This window comes from Oncorhynchus mykiss, chromosome 24 (assembly GCF_057628025.1).
Source record: "Oncorhynchus mykiss isolate SJ-2025 chromosome 24, ASM5762802v1, whole genome shotgun sequence".
Classification (NCBI taxonomy): domain Eukaryota; kingdom Metazoa; phylum Chordata; class Actinopteri; order Salmoniformes; family Salmonidae; genus Oncorhynchus; species Oncorhynchus mykiss.
Window position 1 is genome coordinate 25,264,784 of NC_143045.1, and position 19,826 is coordinate 25,284,609.

Here is a 19,826-nt window from a genome sequence, read left to right on the forward strand (position 1 = left end):
CAGCTGTAGATCTCTGCAGTTCATCCAGAGTGATCATGGGCCTCTTGGCTGCATCTCTGATCAGTCTTCTCCTTGTATGAGCTGAAAGTTTAGAGGGACGGCCAGGTCTTGGTAGATTTGCAGTGGTCTGATACTCCTTCCATTTCAATATTATCGCTTGCACAGTGCTCCTTGGGATGTTTAAAGCTTGGGAAATCTTTTTGTTTCCAAATCCGGCTTTAAACTTCCTCACAACAGTATCTCGGACCTGCCTGGTGTGTTCCTTGTTCTTCATGATGCTCTCTGCGCTTTTAACGGACCTCTGAGACTATCACAGTGCAGGTGCATTTATACGGAGACTTGATTACACACAGGTGGATTGTATTTATCATCATTAGTCATTTAGGTCAACATTGGATCATTCAGAGATCCTCACTGAACTTCTGGAGAGAGTTTGCTGCACTGAAAGTAGAGGGGCTGAATAATTTTGCACGCCCAATTTTTCAGTTTTTGATTTGTTAAAAAAGTTTGAAATATCCAATAAATGTCGTTCCACTTCATGATTGTGTCCCACTTGTTGTTGATTCTTCACAAAAAAATACAGTTTTATATCTTTATGTTTGAAGACTGAAATGTGGCAAAAGGTTGCAAAGTTCAAGGGGGCCGAATACTTTCGCAAGGCACTGTATACAGCAAGACAATCAGTTTAACAGGTACAACAAGCTCTACAAGTACATCTTGCAAATATCAGGGAGTGGGTTTGCCAGAACAAACTTGTTTTGAACACCAAGAAAACCAAGGTTATGTTGGTCTGTTCCACCAGGAAAAGGCCAACACAGCATGGGATACAATTAAGTATGGGGGGAGTACAAATTGAGGAAGTGGAAGAAACCAAACTACTTGGTGTGCAGCTAGACAACTGCTTATCATGGTTGTCTCAAATAATTAATCTATGTAAAAAATAAAAAATACAAAAATTAATGCATGATCAGAAGGATAGCTAAATATTTACTGGGAAAGATTCTTAAGCAAACAACCCAATCATTAATTGAGAGTCAGGTGAACCACTGTTCTGTGGTCTGGGGACATCAGCAAGTTCAATTAGGAGGCTGCAGATTGAACAGAACAAAGCAGCAAGGATTGTTTTAAGGTGGAGATATGGTTGTTCTGTTGTAGTCATGCTCAATGCTCTTGGTTGGTCATCAAGCAACAAGATAATTGAAAAGAACAGGCTTATTTCATTTAAAACGGTCAAACTCTAGTCACAACAGTATTCAGTTGGTAAGAGGCAGACATTCAGTAAATACTAGGAATAGATTGTCCACATTCTGTGTTATCCAGACAGAAAAGAGAAATAGGCAAAATAACATTTTGATTTAGAGCAATAAAGAAATTGAATAATGTATCTGAGCAAACCAGAAACCTTTCAATATATAAATTCAAACAATACTTTAGAATCATTTAAATATAATACATTGGAAGGTTGTGCAGGGCTATGGTAGATGAAGGAACAAATCTATCTTTTCAGACTGTTAGAGTATTTATCTGGTCAATATGTCAGTGTTTTATGTTTGTTTGTAACAGTGTGTTATGTATGCTTGTAACAGTGTGTTATGTATGCTTCTAACAGTGTTATATGTGAAAATTGTATTTTCATGTTTAAGGACTCTTGGAAGATTAGTCCAAATGAGGAGTAAACGATCCTAATAAAATAAGATCAAAACTCCCCTTTCCAGTCCACTGTCCTCCCACTCATAGTTCATGGTGGTGCCGGATTGTTGTGGGAAGTGTCCGAGCACAGGGATCCGTCGCACAGGGACAGTATAAGGGGCAGAGAGGAATAGGATGTTCCCGGGAGAGGGAACTGATTCTCTCCTGTTCCCATTATGATTACAGTCCAGCCCGAGGACCATATCAAGAGGGGACGCTCAAAAGCGGCAGCATCACTGGCCTCATGTGCCTCCTATCGGCCAATAAAGACACAGCACTCTGCACTATCAATGATAGTGCTGAGATTGTATTGTAATTTTCATTATAATTAGGGAGGAGTAGCAGGGGTTATGCCTTCTCGCTGTGAGCAGACACAAACTTCTTCCTCCCCTATGATTCTCACAAACACAACATGAAACCAGTAGAAACACACAATGTGCTGTGAAACAGCATGTTGACATTAGAGCCCCTGACACACAACTACGCAGGCTTTTGCATCCTGCTCTCAATTAATGCAGCCTATGAGATTAACTATATCTATGGACAGATTGTAAATAAAAAAAAAAACATTTGCCCTCAGAACAGCCTCAATTCATTGAGGCATAGACTCTACAAGGTCTTGAAAGCGTTCCACAGGGATGCTGACCCATGTTGACACCAATGATTCCCACATTTGTGTCAAGTTGGCTGGATGTCCATTGGGTGGTGGACCATTGTTCATACACACAAGAAACTGTTGAGCATGAAAAACCCAGCAGTGTTGCAGTTCTTGACACACTCAAACCGGTGCGCCTGGCACCTACTACTATACCCCGTTCAAAGGCACTTAAATATTTTGTCTTGCCCATTCACCCTCTGAATGGCACAATCCATGTCTCAATTGTCTCAAGGTTTAAAAATCCTTATTTAGCCTGTCTCCTCCCCTTCATCTACACTGATTGATGTGGATTTAGCAAGTGACATCAATAAGGGATCATAGCTTTCACCTGGATTCACCTGGTCAGTCTGTCATGGAAAGAGCAGGTGTTGTTAATATGTTGTACACTCAGTGGACAGTACATTGATTCAACAACAACAAAAAGATGGGGTATTACTGACCAACCTAAAGTCAACCTATATTTACCCTCACCCATTCTTCATCAATTTGTCACCCATTTTTAGCACAGCACAATGCTATCAATTTAATATGGGCTCCAGCTTTTAGCTCACTGAGCCTCTCGCTCAGTGCTCAAACTGGATTGATGGAGCCTCACATTAGCTAGAGTGCTTTTACAGGTGCTTCTGTTCTGCAGTAAATTGCAGCTTCAGAGGTTCAATAGAAAGAAGGTGACTGATAAGGACAGGGAGGCCCATGGACTTCTGAGGTCAAAAGGTCAGGCTGATACAGTGATGTGGGATCAATGCAGAATATGAACATTCCCTCTGGGGCCAGGTTTTCCCAGCTGCAGGCGTGAAGGAGCCGTTTAATAGCTATTCTTTATAATATCGGACATGTATTCATGGATCTAAAAATCTGTTTAAATTGTGGTTATAATAGGTTTATGTATTACTTTATCAGATAAATATGTACATGATTCTGCCAAAGTCTGACATCTTTTCCCACAACATAGATACCCTCCTTTTTTTCTTCCTTTGTTCATACCATTCTATTCTATTAAACATCTCCTCAAAATCATTTTTTTATCTCAGTAAATTCAGGATATGAATTGAAAGACCAATTATTTAAATATTGTACCGTATTTATCTTCAATTAGGATTTGAATTGTTTCATTGGAATTTCAATCCTTCCTGATGTGACACAAACTGACGCACAGGGGCACTCAAATATGGAGGAAAAAACAGAACCAAACATATTCTGCAGATTGGATATACTGTACATGTATGATGGGTCTGCCATGATCGACGTTGTGTGACATGCATGTTTACGTGAGCATCGTGTGAAGTACACCGTGGGTGCAAGTCAAGACCAACCTTTTAACAAATATTTATGTGGGTAGAATTATCAGATGCAGGCCAAGAAAATATTGCCTGGTTGTCTTTATAGGTTTATTTATTCCAAACTATCCTAACCCCTACAGTGCGCAGCTCTGTACTTTATTCAGTAATGTTGTCAAATCAAAGGCAGGAATAGTGCAGCCAGCTGTAAAACCAATGTAGGTCATTCCAACGTTCTTAGAACTAATATACATCTTATTTCATGATTAGATCTCCTTTGAACACATTTCTTAAAATATGAGATAGACATTGACACGATATTCATGAATTATTAAAAATGATTGGCCCACGGCCAAGCAAGAATTAATTGCATTTTCCATCCATGTAGGTTATATATGGGCCTATAATGATTACCGATTAAAATACACTTCAAATGACATGATATTTGACACAAATTAAGATAAGTTTACCACACTTTATTAGTCTACGATTGTTTAAGTTGTTACAATACTTACAATTATTTAAAGTTTGGATTTGGAATTTGCTTAAACGATTTCTAAATTACCATCACTTGTTAATGTATAACTTCTTTAAATGAATGTGTTTAACTAACCGGATAGCCAATTGCAATTAGTATGGCTTGTGGTGAATTCTTCATTGCAGGCAACACATAGGCTACTGTATCGCCTAACACTATAATGTAGCCTAACAATTATAATAGTAGGCTACAACATCTGCCGTTAATATAACGATATATCCTCTTCTCCACATGAGTTCTTTGAGAAGAATTGCCGTAAGGGGACCATTTAAACCTCAGTATAGGAGAAAACACAACCGATAGCCAACTGTGACTGACCTCCCACAAACATATCTTAATCTGTAGTTTCCCAGATGGCCTACCAACAAAAAAGAGTCACACATAATTGGATACAGTGGCAAGATAACACCGACGGGTCGGAAACAGAATTGCTTGCAATACACGTGCACAAGCGACCAAATAGCCTTCCGTTATATGATTGAGCATCTTACCTTCAGCGCCTATGTCCGTCATCATTGCAAAGAGAACCATCATAACGACTTTGTAATCTCGTGCCGCACTCATGCTTCCTTTCAGTAGCGGTCCTCTGCTAACAGAAAATAATGTCCTTGGGATCAACACTTTTCCTTAAAACGAAATAGAGACTGCTCGTGCTCTGCAAAAGCCACTTGCCGTGAGACCTCGGGATCGCACACTGCGCAGCACAGGCGCTCCACACTTATGAGAGCTATGTCCTGGTGTCGTTATCAGCTGATAGACAGAGACTGTTCAATTCCAACGCTCGCTAAGTCGATTTCTCGTTGGGTATGCCGTTCTCTTTCTCAAGTCAGCTCACCATCGTCGTTTCAGCACCGCGGACAGCTCCTAGCGACAGCAACTGGAACAACTGAATTCAGCACTGTGGAAAGTTTGTATCGTTACCGTATATAATGTAATACTGCCCTCATGTAAATTACCTTCGTATGACAATGGCTGTGCTTAGTTCCTTAACTTTGATAACAACATCAATAGACACATCGATTACAGCCGTTTCCAATCCATTACAAACTCACTAACAATTATTGTGAACGCTAACAGTCTTGTTAACAGGCACGATGCAGCACTAGCATTGCAATGAAAACATCATATTGCTCCTACACGTAGAACTGTAAATAGGTTGCTTATGTTATTAGTGAAAAAGTATTTGGAGTTTCAAGACAAACAACTCGAAAAATAAACATTTCACTATAATCACTCCTTTAACACTTTTATATCTGGATTATTATACCAAAATGCAAAAACATTTTGGAGAAGAAAATATAAAGTCTTGAAAAACATATTTTACAGATGTTACCTATACAGTGAGTTATTTCTCATTAGCATGTTGCACTCTGGAAATAGCTAAATCTGCACAAGAGAGAGAGCAACACTTTCAAATCAAACATGGCAGTAGACAGAGGGGTTTATGGACATAATATATAATTGTTACGTGATGCTGCCAGTGCTAAGATATTGGGAATGGTATTGATTGAATGGTAACGCAGGTCGTCTCTCCACTGTGTGTTTCCTCTTGGAGTGTATCGGTTTCTGAGGGGACGTGCTTTCTTTCTCCTGAAACCTCTTTGCTGTTTGTGGGACCACACACTGGGTGCACTGGCTCAGATTCATGACCATTCAAAGCCTGTTCATGAAACTGGTAATTATGGCTAAATAGAGGGAAATCGTTTGAAGACTTTAATCTCTAAAACTCTTGATGTGTAGCAGAGTCTTGCCTCACATCGGATTTGTTTTTCCAGGCTTTTTTTGTGTGTTAGCGTGTGTGTGTGTGTGTGTGTGTGTGTGTGTGTGTGTGTGTGTGTGTGTGTGTGTGTGTGTGTGTGTGTGTGTGTGTGTGTGTGTGTGTGTGTGTGTGTGTGTGTGTGTGTGTGTGTGTTGTATTTTGTAGATTTTGTGTATGCAGGGCGAAAGATAAGTTGGCCAATAACTGAAAGGTCGCTGGTTCAAATCCCCAAGCTGACTAAGTGAAAATAATATGTTGATGTGCCCATGAGCAAGGCAATTAACCCTGATTGCTCCTGTAAGTCGCCCTGGATAAGTGTCTGACAGAAGACATTGATGTAAAATAGGTATGCCTTGCTTTACTACAACTGAGAGTGATGAGCACTGAACAAGAGTGGTCCCACTGTGCTGACACAGAGCAGACTCTGGGTAACTGGTCTCACTGGCTACATCAATGGCTGTATCTGAACGGTACCTTACTCACTATATAATGCACTACTTTAATCCAGAGCCCATAGGGTTATGTCCAAAGGAGTACACTAGATAGGGAATAGGGTGCCATTTCAGTCACAACTACTGTCTTAGTTTGCAGCTCTGATGCACCTTAGTTCTGGTTCCGTCCTCCCAGCATGTTGACCCTCAGCTATCGATTGTCTCACCATTCGAATGATGTCAACAACATTGTGTGGTATGGTGTTTTTACTGAAACAACATTAGAATCCAAACAAACAAATGTATGCTGTGTCTCAAAGTAGCCTCTGGCATAGAAACTAGGCTTAAATTCTCAATGCTGGCCTTGTATACAAAATAAACTATAAGGATTCACACACACACACGCGCGCACGCTCGCACACGCACATGCACACGCACACACACTGTAAACAAATATGGTCATGCATACTCAAATATTACGAATATGTTTCGAATCAAAAGACGACTCCATGAATAATTGCATTCATACTGCCTTAAAATTATGCACAAGAGTGATATCTTATTTCATAGCATCTGATACATTTAAATACTCTAGGTTCTACAATCCTTTCCTGTATGAGGCTTCTTCCACAAAAAGAGTTGTCTCTTTGTCAATTTGTGTAATGTCTTGAGGAATCTAATAAGCCCAAGATCGCATTGTGCCAGTTATGGTTTAGCTCTGTGCTCAGGGAGTTAGCTGTCTTTAGATGTTGCTGTGCTCTGGTTCTGCTGAAATCCTACGCTCTCCCTCATTTCCTCTCCATTCAGAGTCTGCCAATCACACTGTCACTTACTGTCCCAGCGTAGACAGCAGCTATTGGAACAGCAAATCAAATCAGTCAAATACATACACTGTAAGCTCTTCATTGTGTTCTGTGATGAAAGGCTGCAAAAGGCTAGGAGTGAGAAACCGTACATATCCAAGGTTTTGGACTTGATTGCTTTTTAGATCATAGGGTTGACCTACGACTGGGTGACCAACTACAAAAGTATGCCTTGTGTTATATTATCCAATAAATAAATCAGATCCTTATACTCCCTCCTGCAAGAAACACTAATTATCTCACCTCATTGGCTACACATTATTTAATTAAATGCAAAATGAGAGTAATCTAAGTAATACTGGCACAAAATACCTCCTCTCCCCCTACCCTCCCACTCTCCTCCCCTCCCTTCCTCCTCTCCCCCTACTCTCCCCCTAACCTCCCCCACCCCCCCACTCCCACTCCCTTCCTCCTCTCCCCCTAGCCTCCCCCACTCCTCCCCTCCCTCCCTTCCTCCACTCCACTCCACCACCACTTCTCCCCTCCCCGCTCCTTCCCTCCCCCTCATCCCTTCCTCCTATATTAAAGCATCTCTCCACCTTCAGGGGCTTATTTGTCTTAATAAGGAAAAGTGTCCTTGCCAGCTCTATTAGACATCCATCCCCTGAATTCATTTCCATTCTGCCCCAAGGATAGATCCCCAGGCACTTCCTTCCTGATGAAGATATTCTGGCTGCACGGCCTGTCTGGTACAACAAGGGAATAAGGGAAAAAGAGATAAAAAGCAATCTAATCAAGGTTTTATTCAGCATGATATGCTATGTGGTATACATAACTAGTTTTCTTTATGCCTCAATACAGACACGGCCTGCTTGCTAAATGGAATACGAAGTCTGTACACAATATATCAAGGTGAGACAGAGGGAATCATTAGGGTTTTGAGATATCGATGTTTCTGGTCATAGAATATCATGTACCAATTGCTTTTGTTATGTTGTTCATCCATTAGCTAGAAATAGATTATAAAATAACAACTTTAAAGGGACATAATCCAACAATTTGTATGCTATATCCACAGCTAGTTTTTAATCCATTAAGAATTTCTGCTGTTTGAAAATTCCAACTATGCTCTGCTCAGTGGAGAGTGCCCTGGTAATTTTCCCCTCTCTCAGTGCGAGGTAGACTGACTGCACCTTGACCAGGTGTGACCTGCATACCCAAGACTCCCCTCATCAACCTTGTTGTCACACTGCTATTACTCAAGAGAGAGGAGCTGTCTGGAGTCCCCTGTCTCTGATCTAGTGTTGGAAAAAGAAGGAAAAGACACAAGGCCCCAGATACAGATCCTCATCCTCTGGCTCTCCTCCTGCCACCACCCCCACCTCCACCCTCCTTCCCCAGGGACACATTCATCTCCACCAACACCACCTCCACCCTCCTTCCCTGGGGACACATTCATCTCCACCACCCCCACCTCCACCCTCCTTCCCTGGGGACACATTACTCTCCACCACCCCCACCTTCACCCTCCTTCCCTGGGGACACATTCCTCTCCCCCACCCCCACCTCCACCCCCACCCTCCTTCCCCAGGCACACATTCATCTGCACCACCACCACCACCACCTCCACCCTCCTTCCCTGGGGACACATTCATCTCCACCACCACCACCTCCACCCTCCTTCCCTGGGGACACATTCCTCTCCACCACCCCCACCTCCACCCTCCTTCCCCAGGCACACATTAATCTCCACCACCCCCACCTCCACCCTCCTTCCCTGGGGACACATTCCTCTCCACCACACCCACCTCCACCCTCCTTCCCCAGGCACACATTCCTCTCCACCACCCCCACCTCCACCCTCCTTCCCTGGGGACACATTCATCTCCACCAACACTACCTCCACCCTCCTTCCCCAGGCACACATTCATCTCCACCACCCCCACCTCCACCCTCCTTCCCCAGGGACACATTCATCTCCACCACCCCCACCTCCACCCTCCTTTCCTGGGCACACATTCCTCTCCACCACCCCCACCTCCACCCTCCTTCCCCAGGCACACATTCATCTCCACCTCCCCCACCTCCACCCTCCTTCCCCAGGCACACATTCATCTCCACCTCCCCCACCTCCACCCTCCTTCCCCAGGCACACATTCATCTCCACCTCCCCCACCATTTGGTGCCAGGATTACTTGGATTATTACATGTTTTATTTTGAATGTAATGTAATGTAATATTTGATGTTGCTCTTTTCTGTTACTGTTCTGTAGTTTGTCATGCATTTGTATGTTTTATGTGCACCCCAGGAAGAGTAGCTGCTGCATGTGCAGTAGCTAATGGGGATCCTCATAAACTAAACTAAACCGCCACCCTCCTTCTCTGGGGACACATTCTTCTCCACCACCCCCACCTCCACCCTCTTTCCCTGGGGACACATTACTCTCCCCCACCCCCACCTCCACCCCCACCCTCCTTCCCCAGGGATACATTACTCTCCCCCACCCCCACCTCCACCCCCACCTCCACCCTCCTTCCCTGGGGACACATTACTCTCCCCCACCCCCACCTCCACCCCCACCTCCACCCTCCTTCCCCAGGGATACATTCATCTCCACTGGCCAGATATTTGTTATGCCGACGTCCGTGTGCTTGGTCTCCCAGATAAATGCAAGAGGAAGCAGAAAACATTTAGCTTGGGGGAATGGAGAGCCTTGCACCATGGCGACACCTGTCCCAAAGAATAATTGTTTCACATGGCGCTTCTGTGTATTCTGACTGGTTCAACAAAAAAAGTAGAATACTTTTTTTGAATTAGTTGGGAGAGGATGAAAACCACTGAACTTGCAACTTCTGTGCTCAAAACTAATTTGTTGCGTTTTATTTTGCATGCCCGCCAGTTTTGACAATCTCTTCAGGTGAGCCGGTAATCTCCTTGAACTGAAAGCATCCCAGACGCCAAAAAAGTCTCACTATGATGTGACGAAAAAGTCTAACAAAACCCTCTGCTTTAGCTGACTGGTGTTTCAAACAGCATAACACATCATATAATATGACTTCCTTAAAATGATGCACAAACTGTTGCACATCTTGTCAAGGCATAGGGCACTCTACCAGGTAAAGTCCTGACAGTTGTCAACAGACTCATTGCTCTACACATCTTCCTGCTTTCTCAGACCAGCAGTTGTATTGTCACTGTGCGCTGCAGAGCCTACAGCAAATCTGATCTGCACTGACATTCCTCATCTCCAAATAAAAGCTAAAGGGCAAAGTTCATCTGTACTGTCCTGGACACAGCCTGGGGGTAAAACCACCACACAGAGAAGTCACTGAGTACAGTTTCACTCATTTTGGAGAACAGTGTTCAAGGGGACTTTTTTGACTTCCGGCGCCGACAGAGATGGCCGCCTCGCTTCGCGTTCCTAGGAAACTATGCAGTTTTTTGTTTTTTTACGTGTTATTTCTTACATTAGTACCCCAGCTCATCTTAGGTTTCATTACATACAGTCGAGAAGAACTACTGAATATAAGATCAGCATCAACTCACCATCAGTACTACCAAGAATATGTTTTTCGCGACGCGGATCCTGTGTTCTGCCTTACAAACAGGACAACTGAGTGGATTCCATGCAGCGACCCAAAAAAAAAACAACTCCGAAAAAGAGGGAAACGAGGCGGTCTTCTGGTCAGACTCCGGAGACGGGCACATCGTGCACCACTCCCTAGCATTCTTCTTGCCAATGTCCAGTCTCTTGACAACAAGGTTGATGAAATCCGAGCACGGGTAGCATTCCAGAGGGACATCAGAGACTGTAACGTTCTTTGCTTCACGGAAACGTGGCTCACTGGAGAGACTCTATCCGAAGCGGTGCAGCCAACGGGTTTCTCCACACATCGCGCAGACAGAAACAAACAACTTTCTGGTAAGAAGAGGGGCGGGGGCGTATGCCTTATGACTAACGTGACATGGTGTGATGAAAGAAACATACAGGAACTCAAATCCTTCTGTTCACCTGATTTAGAATTCCTCACAATCAAATGTAGACTGCATTATCTACCAAGAGAATTCTCTTCGATTATAATCACAGCCGTATACATCCCCCCCCAAGCAGACACATCGATGGCTCTGAACGAACTTTATTTAACTCTTTGCAAACTGGAAACCATTCATCCGGAGGCTGCATTCATTGTAGCTGGGGATTTTAACAAGGCTAATCTGAAAACAAGACTCCCTAAATTTTATCAGCATATCGATTGCGCAACCAGGGGTGGAAAGACCTTGGATCATTGTTACTCTAACTTCCGCGACGCATATAAGGCCCTGCCCCGCCCCCCTTTCGGAAAAGCTGACCACGACTCCATTTTGTTGATCCCTGCCTACAGACAGAAACTAAAACAAGAGGCTCCCACGCTGAGGTCTGTCCAACGCTGGTCCGACCAAGCTGACTCCACACTCCAAGACTGCTTCCACCACGTGGACTGGGACATGTTTCGTATTGCGTCAGACAACAACATTGACGAATACGCTGATTCGGTGTGTGAGTTCATTAGAACGTGCGTTGAAGATGTCGTTCCCATAGCAACGATTAAAACATTCCCTAACCAGAAACCGTGGGTTGATGGCAGCATTCGCGTGAAACTGAAAGCGCGAACCACTGCTTTTAATCAGGGGAAGGTGTCTGGTAACATGACCGAATACAAACAGTGCAGCTATTCCCTCCGCAAGGCTATCAAACAAGCTAAGCGTCAGTACAGAGACAAAGTAGAATCTCAATTCAACGGCTCAGACACAAGAGGCATGTGGCAGGGTCTACAGTCAATCACGGACTACAGGAAGAAATCCAGCCCAGTCACGGACCAGGATGTCCTGCTCCCAGGCAGACTAAACAACTTTTTTGCCCGCTTTGAGGACAATACAGTGCCACTGACACGGCCGGCAACGAAAACATGCGGTCTCTCCTTCACTGCAGCCGAGGTGAGTAAGACATTTAAACGTGTTAACCCTCGCAAGGCTGCAGGCCCAGACGGCATCCCCAGCAGCGCCCTCAGAGCATGCGCAGACCAGCTGGCCGGTGTGTTTACGGACATATTCAATCAATCCTTATCCCAGTCTGCTGTTCCCACATGCTTCAAGAGGGCCACCAGTGTTCCTGTTCCCAAGAAAGCTAAGGTAACTGAGCTAAACGACTACCGCCCCGTAGCACTCACTTCCGTCATCATGAAGTGCTTTGAGAGACTAGTCAAGGACCATATCACCTCCACCCTACCTGACACCCTAGACCCACTCCAATTTGCTTACCGCCCAAATAGGTCCACAGACGATGCAATCTCAACCACACTGCACACCGCCCTAACCCATCTGGACAAGAGGAATACCTATGTGAGAATGCTGTTCATTGACTACAGCTCGGCATTCAACACCATAGTACCCTCCAAGCTCGTCATCAAGCTCGAGACCCTGGGTCTCGACCCCGCCCTGTGCAAGTGGGTACTGGACTTCCTGACGGGCCGCCCCCAGGTGGTGAGGGTAGGCAACAACATCTCCTCCCCGCTGATCCTCAACACTGGGGCCCCACAAGGGTGCGTTCTGAGCCCTCTCCTGTACTCCCTGTTCACCCACGACTGCGTGGCCACGCACGCCTCCAACTCAATCATCAAGTTTGCGGACGACACAACAGTGGTAGGCTTGATTACCTACAACGACGAGACAGCCTACAGGGAGGAGGTGAGGGCCCTCGGAGTGTGGTGTCAGGAAAATAACCTCACACTCAACGTCAACAAAACTAAGGAGATGATTGTGGACTTCAGGAAACAGCAGAGGGAACACCCCCCTATCCACATCGATGGAACAGTAGTGGAGAGGGTAGCAAGTTTTAAGTTCCTCGGCATACACATCACAGACAAACTGAATTGGTCCACTCACACAGACAGCATTGTGAAGAAGGCGCAGCAGCGCCTCTTCAACCTCAGGAGGCTGAAGAAATTTGGCTTGTCACCAAAAGCACTCACAAACTTCTACAGATGCACAATCGAGAGCATCCTGGCGGGCTGTATCACCGCCTGGTACGGCAACTGCTCCGCCCTCAACCGTAAGGCTCTCCAGAGGGTGGTGAGGTCTGCACAACGCATCACCGGGGGCAAACTACCTGCCCTCCAGGACACCTACACCACCCGATGTCACAGGAAGGCCATAAAGATCATCAAGGACATCAACCACCCGAGCCACTGCCTGTTCACCCCGCTATCATCCAGAAGGCGAGGTCAGTACAGGTGCATCAAAGCTGGGACCGAGAGACTGAAAAACAGCTTCTATCTCAAGGCCATCAGACTGTTAAACAGCCACCACTAACATTGAGTGGCTGCTGCCAACACACTGACACTGACTCAACTCCAGCCACTTTAATAATGGGAATTGATGGGAAATGATGTAAATATATCACTAGCCACTTTAAACAAAGCTACCTTATATAATGTTACTTACCCTACATTATTCATCTCATATGCATACGTATATACTGTACTCTATATCATCGACTGTATCCTTATGTAATACATGTATCACTAGCCACTTTAAACTATGCCACTTTGTTTACATACTCATCTCATTTGTACATACTGTACTCGATACCATCTACTGTATCTTGCCTATGCTGCTCTGTACCATCACTCATTCATATATCCTTATGTACATATTCTTTATCCCCTTACACTGTGTACAAGACAGTAGTTTTGGAATTGTTAGTTAGATTACTTGTTGGTTATTACTGCATTGTCGGAACTAGAAGCACAAGCATTTCGCTACACTCGCATTAACATCTGCTAACCATGTGTATGTGACAAATAAAATTTGATTTGATTTGATTTGAAGTGGACCCAGTGGATCCTCAGATCAAGTCCACTACAGAAGAAGAAGCAGCTCACAGGCATTCACTATAACAAGTGTTATTATGTAACTTTCTATGAGATTTAAGGTTGTACAAAATGGATGGATTTCAATACAATGTGTGTAACATGAACATAGTCGTACCATTCTTGACACCAAATTCCATTGAACAGTAGAAGTTACCTATGTAAGTTACTAAATATAAAACAATCCTTTGTAGGTTGATTCTAGCCTTGGTCCCCCTGTGTTTTTCATTAGTGAATCTATGCATGTCTGGCAGCTCCAGAGGGAGAGATATCGACAGCTGTCCCTACCTCCCACGTTGAGACACAGGCTACCCAGAGATGTGTTATTTAATGATGGCGTGTGCACTATTCCTGGAAGAAATGTCATAAATGCAGGGTTGAAACGCCTGGCTTAATAAATATTACAAATATTTGTAAACAACATATTCCACCAAATAGCTACATTTGAAGTCTGAAGTTTACATACACCTTAGCCTAATACATTTAAACTCAGTTTTTCACAATTCCTGACATTTAATCAGAGTAAAATTCCCTGTCCTAGGCCAGTTAGGATCACCACTTTATTTTAAGAATGTGAAATGTCAGAATAATAGTCAAAATAATGATTTATTTCCGCTTTTATTTATTTCATCACATTCCCAGTGGGTCAGAAGTTTACATACACTCAATTAGTATTTGGTAACATTGCCTTTTAACTTGGGTCAAACGTTTCGGGTAGCCTTCCACAAGCTTCCGACAATAAGTTGGGTGAATTTTAGCCCATTCCTCCTGACAGAGCTGGTGTAACTGAGTCAGGTTTGTAGGCCTTCTTGCTCAAACAAGCTTTTTCAGTTCTGCCCAGACATTTTCTATAGGATTGAGGTCAGGGCTTTGTGATGGTCACTCCAATACCTTGACTTTGTTGTCCTTAAGCCATTTGGCCACAACTTTGGAAGTATGCTTTGGGCCATTGTCCATTTGGAAGACCCATTTGCGACCAAGCTTTAAATACCTGACTGATGTCATGAGATGTTGCTTCAGTATATCCACGTAATTTTCCTCCCTCATGTTGCCATCTATTTTGTGAAGTGCACCAGTCCCTCCTGCAGCAAAGCACCGCCACAACATGATGCTGCCACCACCCTGCTTCACAGTTGGGATGGTGTTCTTCGGCTTGCAAGCCTCCCCCTTTTTCCTCCAAACAGTTCTATATTTGTTTAATCAGACCAGAGGACATTTCTCCAAAAAGTACAATATTTGTCCCCATGTGCAGTAGCAAACCGTAGATTTTTTTAATGGCGGTTTTGGAGCAGTGGCTTCTTCCTTGCTAAGCGGCATTTCAGGTTATGTCGATATAGGACTCGTTTTACTGTGGATATAGATACTTTTGTACCTGTTTCCTCCAGCATCTTCACAGGGTCCTTTGCTGTTGTTCTGGGAATGATTTGCACTTTTGCCACCAAAGTACGTTCATCTCTAGGAGACCGAACGTGTCTCCTTCCTGACGGCTGCATGGTTCCATGGTGTTTATACTTGCGTACTATTGTTTGTACAGATGAACGTGGTACCTTCAGGCATTTGGAAATTGCTCCCAAGGATGAACCAGACTTGTGGAGGTCTACAATTTATTTTCTGATTTCTTTTGATTTTCCCATGATGTCAAGCAAAGAGGCACTGAGTTTGAAGGTAGACCTTGAAATACATCCACAGGTGCACTTCCAATTGACTCAAATTATGTCAATTAGCCTATCAGAAGCTTCTAAAGCCATTATATACTTTTCAGAAATGTTCAAAGCTGTTTAAAGGCACAGTGTACTTAGTGTATGTAAACTTCTGATCCACTGGAATTGTGATACAGTGAATAATAAGTGAAATAATCTGTCTGTAAACAATTGTTGGAAAAATGACTTGTGTCATGCACAAAGTAGATGTCCTAACCGACTTGCCAAAACTATAGTTTGTTAACAAGAAATTTGTGTTTAAAAAATGAGTTTTAATGACTCCAACCTAAGTGTATGTAAACTTCCGACTTCAACTGTATATGGCAGATCACTGGTTTTATAATTCAAGGTTACACATTAACACGTGGACTCATAAATGCACCCACATACACACACATGCACACACACACATAGAAATGTACATACCCACACGCACGCTTGCACACACACACGCACGCATGCACACGCACACACACACACACACACACACACACACACACACACACACACACACACACACACACACACACACACACACACACACACACACACACACACACACACACACATATTACCACTTACTTATCCAAGAGTGCACTCCAGAAGTGAAGGTAATCCCATTCTCCCTCCCTCACTAGATGTGCATCAAAGACCAGCCATTAAATTGTTAGAAATAGGGCCATGGAGAGACGGAACGTCCGCCATCTAATCCTAAACCCATCCATGTACAGAGGAGAGGGGCAATCCAGTGGAATCATTAGCCCAACGGAGACATACAGTAGGGGGAAGGGGGAATGATTTGGGTCAAACAGAACAGATTTATTTTGGGAGAATTGTAAAACATTTGCTCTTATGGTGCACCATCACATAGCCTATAAGACCCCAGTTTTGTGTTTACATTCTCTTGCCTCTACTGGCACAGCTCCCAGCTGAAAGATACTCAGTCTGTGAGGCAGAGGGGGGTAAGCGCAAACTATTTATTATTCATGGACTTCAGTTATTCATTAGACAGACCTGAGCCTCCTCCTGTAATGGCATTGGCAATCATGAATATTTACACCAGGTACTTTATATTTAAACATGACTTGGTATAAATAGCTGGCCGTAAATGCCAGGTAAATAGCACTAGAATGGTACTAAAAGGTTCTGCCTTGTACGGAATCTTATTTTCAAGCTTGACCTTTTCCAATATGGAGCTGTCCTACATCTTGTTTTCTGGGTGACAATCTATCCAGGTGACCAAAGAGCGAAAATGAGGAGAAGTCTAGAAGCATGACAGTAGCCATACATTAAACATTTAGACCTAGCACCAAAAGTCTACCAAGCATTGATATTTTTTTTTTGTCTAAACTGTAAAGGTCGCAAAAAGCCTGCAAATCTTCTCTGGAAACTTCTAAGTGGAAAATGTAAACAGAGCTTACGTAATAGAGTAGCTCCCAACATCAAAGAAATGTTGAATGCAAATCTTTTTCCCTTGAGTCACTAAAACTTTTGCAACAACATCATTCTTATCCATTCAAACAGTTCCTGATGTTGAGACATGGTAATGTTCCCTAGAATGTCCTGACACTGCAGTTTTATGTGCTGCTAGCTGCAGGCAGAGCAGAAAGGGGAGCAGACTTTACAAAGTAAAGAGGTAAATGCCGTTCATCATATTACAGCAGGGGGTGTTTCGCTGGTGTCTCAGCGGCACTCTTCTGCCATGCACTCGCAGGGAGTAAACTTTCACTGCCGGCAGATGGGGATTTCAGTGTCTCAATAAGGCTTTCCAGTCGTAAACAACACAATGTCTCATTTCATCTCTCCACAGAGTTTAGCAGTATAGCTGGTCTCTGGCTGGGGAATAAGGCTTGGCTGGGAACAATCATGACGACCAGCGATGCCACTATGAGCAGGCGATGGACACATGATCAGGACACACATGCCTCAAAATTAAATAATAGCAGACACAGGTAATCTGGAATTGTACATTAACCATATGGTTAAAGGATTAGAGTGTAAATAGGGTTAAATGCAGATGGCTCATGAAAACCTTGTCTGTCTAAATATACTGTAATGTCAGAAAGTCTCATCAAAAAACAGGAAAGATTTTTAGTCACTCTTTTAATCATTCTAGAAACAATTCAGTGGGGGTGTGACAGACATAAAGAGGAAGGATGTGCTCTCTGCTTGGTTAATTAGGTGTGATATGGCAGCCCAGAGTCTGCGGGGGGCGCTCACCCTTCAGCTGTGCATGACGGGGCAGAACAGTGGGGCGTGACCAGCTGACCCTCTGCAGGCCTGATGTACCACAGGACCCATCTGCTCAGCCTGCTGTCCTGCCCACTGTCCATGCCACAGACCATAACCCTGTTTTTTACTTATTTTATTCACCTTTATTTAACCAGGTAGGCAAGTTGAGAACAAGTTCTCATTTACAATTGCGACCTGGCCAAGATAAAGCAAAGCAGTTCGACACATACAACAACACAGAGTTACACATGGAGTAAAACAAACATACAGTCAATAATACAGTAGAAAAATAAGTCTATATACAATGTGAGCAAATGAGGTGAGATAAGGGAGGTAAAGGCAACAAAAAAAAGGCCATGGTGGCTAAGTAAATACAATATAACAAGTAAAACACTGGAATGGTAGCTTTGCAGTGGAAGAATGTGCAAGGTAGAGATAGAAAAAATGGGGTGCAAAGGAGCAAAATAAATAAATACAGTAGGGGGAGAGGTAGTTGTTTGGGCTAAATTATAGATGGGCTATGTACAGGTGCAGTAATATGTGAGCTGCTCTGACAGCTGATGCTTAAAGCTAGTGAGGGAGATAAGTGTTTCCAGTTTCAGAGATTTTTGTAGTTCGTTCCAGTCATTGGCAGCAGAGAACTGGAAGGAGAGGCAGCCAAAGGAAGAATTGGTTTTGGGGGTGACCAGAGACCAGCACCTGCTGGTACGCGTGCTACAGGTGCGTGCTGCCATGGTGACCAGCGAGCTGAGATAAGGGGGGACTTTACCTAGCAGGGTCTTGTAGATGACCTGGAGCCAGTGGGTTTGGCGACGAGTATGAAGCGAGGGCCAGCCAACGAGAGCGTACAGGTCGCAGTGGTGGGTAGTATATGGGGCTTTGGTGACAAAACGGATGGCACTGTGATAGACTGCATCCAATTTATTGAGTAGGGTATTGGAGGCTATTTTGTAAATGACATCGCCGAAGTCGAGGATCGGTAGGATGGTCAGTTTTACAAGGGTATGTTTGGCAGCATGAGTGAAGGATGCTTTGTTGCGAAATAGGAAGCCAATTCTAGATTTTACTTTGGATTGGAGATGTTTGATGTGAGTCTGGATGGAGAGTTTACAGTCTAACCAGACACCTAGGTATTTGTAGTTGTCCTCATATTCAAAGTCAGAACCGTCCAGAGTAGTGATGTTGGACAGGCAGGCAGATGCTGGCAGCGATTGGTTGAAGAGCATGCATTTAGTTTTACTTGCATTTAAGAGCAATTGGAGGCCACGGAAGGAGAGTTGTATGGTATTGAAGCTCGCCTGGAGGGTTGTTAACACAGTGTCCAAAGAAGGGCCAGAAGTATACAGAATGGTGTCGTCTGCGTAGAGGTGGATCAGAGACTCACCAGCAGCAAGAGCGACATCATTGATGTATACAGAGAAAAGAGTCGGTCCAAGAATTGAACCCTGTGGCACTCCCATAGAGACTGCCAGAGGCCCGGACAACAGGCCCTCCGATTTGACACACTGAACTCTATCAGAGAAGTAGTTGGTGAACCAGGCGAGGCAATCATTTGAGAAACCAAGGCTAGTCTGCCGATGAGGATGTGGTGATTGACAGAGTCGAAAGCCTTGGCCAGATCAATGAATACAGCTGCACAGTATTGTTTCTTATCGATGGCGGTTAAGATATCGTTTAGGACCTTGAGCATGGCTGAGGTGCACCCATGACCAGCTCTGAAACCAGATTGCATAGCGGAGAAGGTACAGTGGGATTCGAAATGGTCGGTAATCTGTTTGTTGACTTGGCTTTCGAAGACCTTAGAAAGCCAGGGTAGGATAGATATAGGTC

General features: G+C 44.0%; 1 protein-coding gene across 6 annotated transcripts in view; it reads right to left on the reverse strand.

The window, feature by feature from the left end:
• sez6b (seizure related 6 homolog b) overlaps window positions 1-19,826 on the reverse strand; it is a 159,833-nt gene that overhangs the window by 122,250 nt on the left and 17,757 nt on the right. For 3 of the 6 annotated variants that reach the window (XM_021582864.3, XM_036961259.2, XM_090218758.1), the window contains exon 1: window positions 4,654-5,064. The exons of the other annotated variants lie outside the window; for them this stretch is intronic. In XM_021582864.3, the coding sequence (XP_021438539.3) occupies window positions 4,654-4,726 (73 nt within the window). In that variant the 5' untranslated portion in view covers window positions 4,727-5,064. Of the gene's footprint in view, window positions 1-4,653; window positions 5,065-19,826 lie in introns of those variants that run through there. 6 annotated transcript variants of the gene reach the window in all.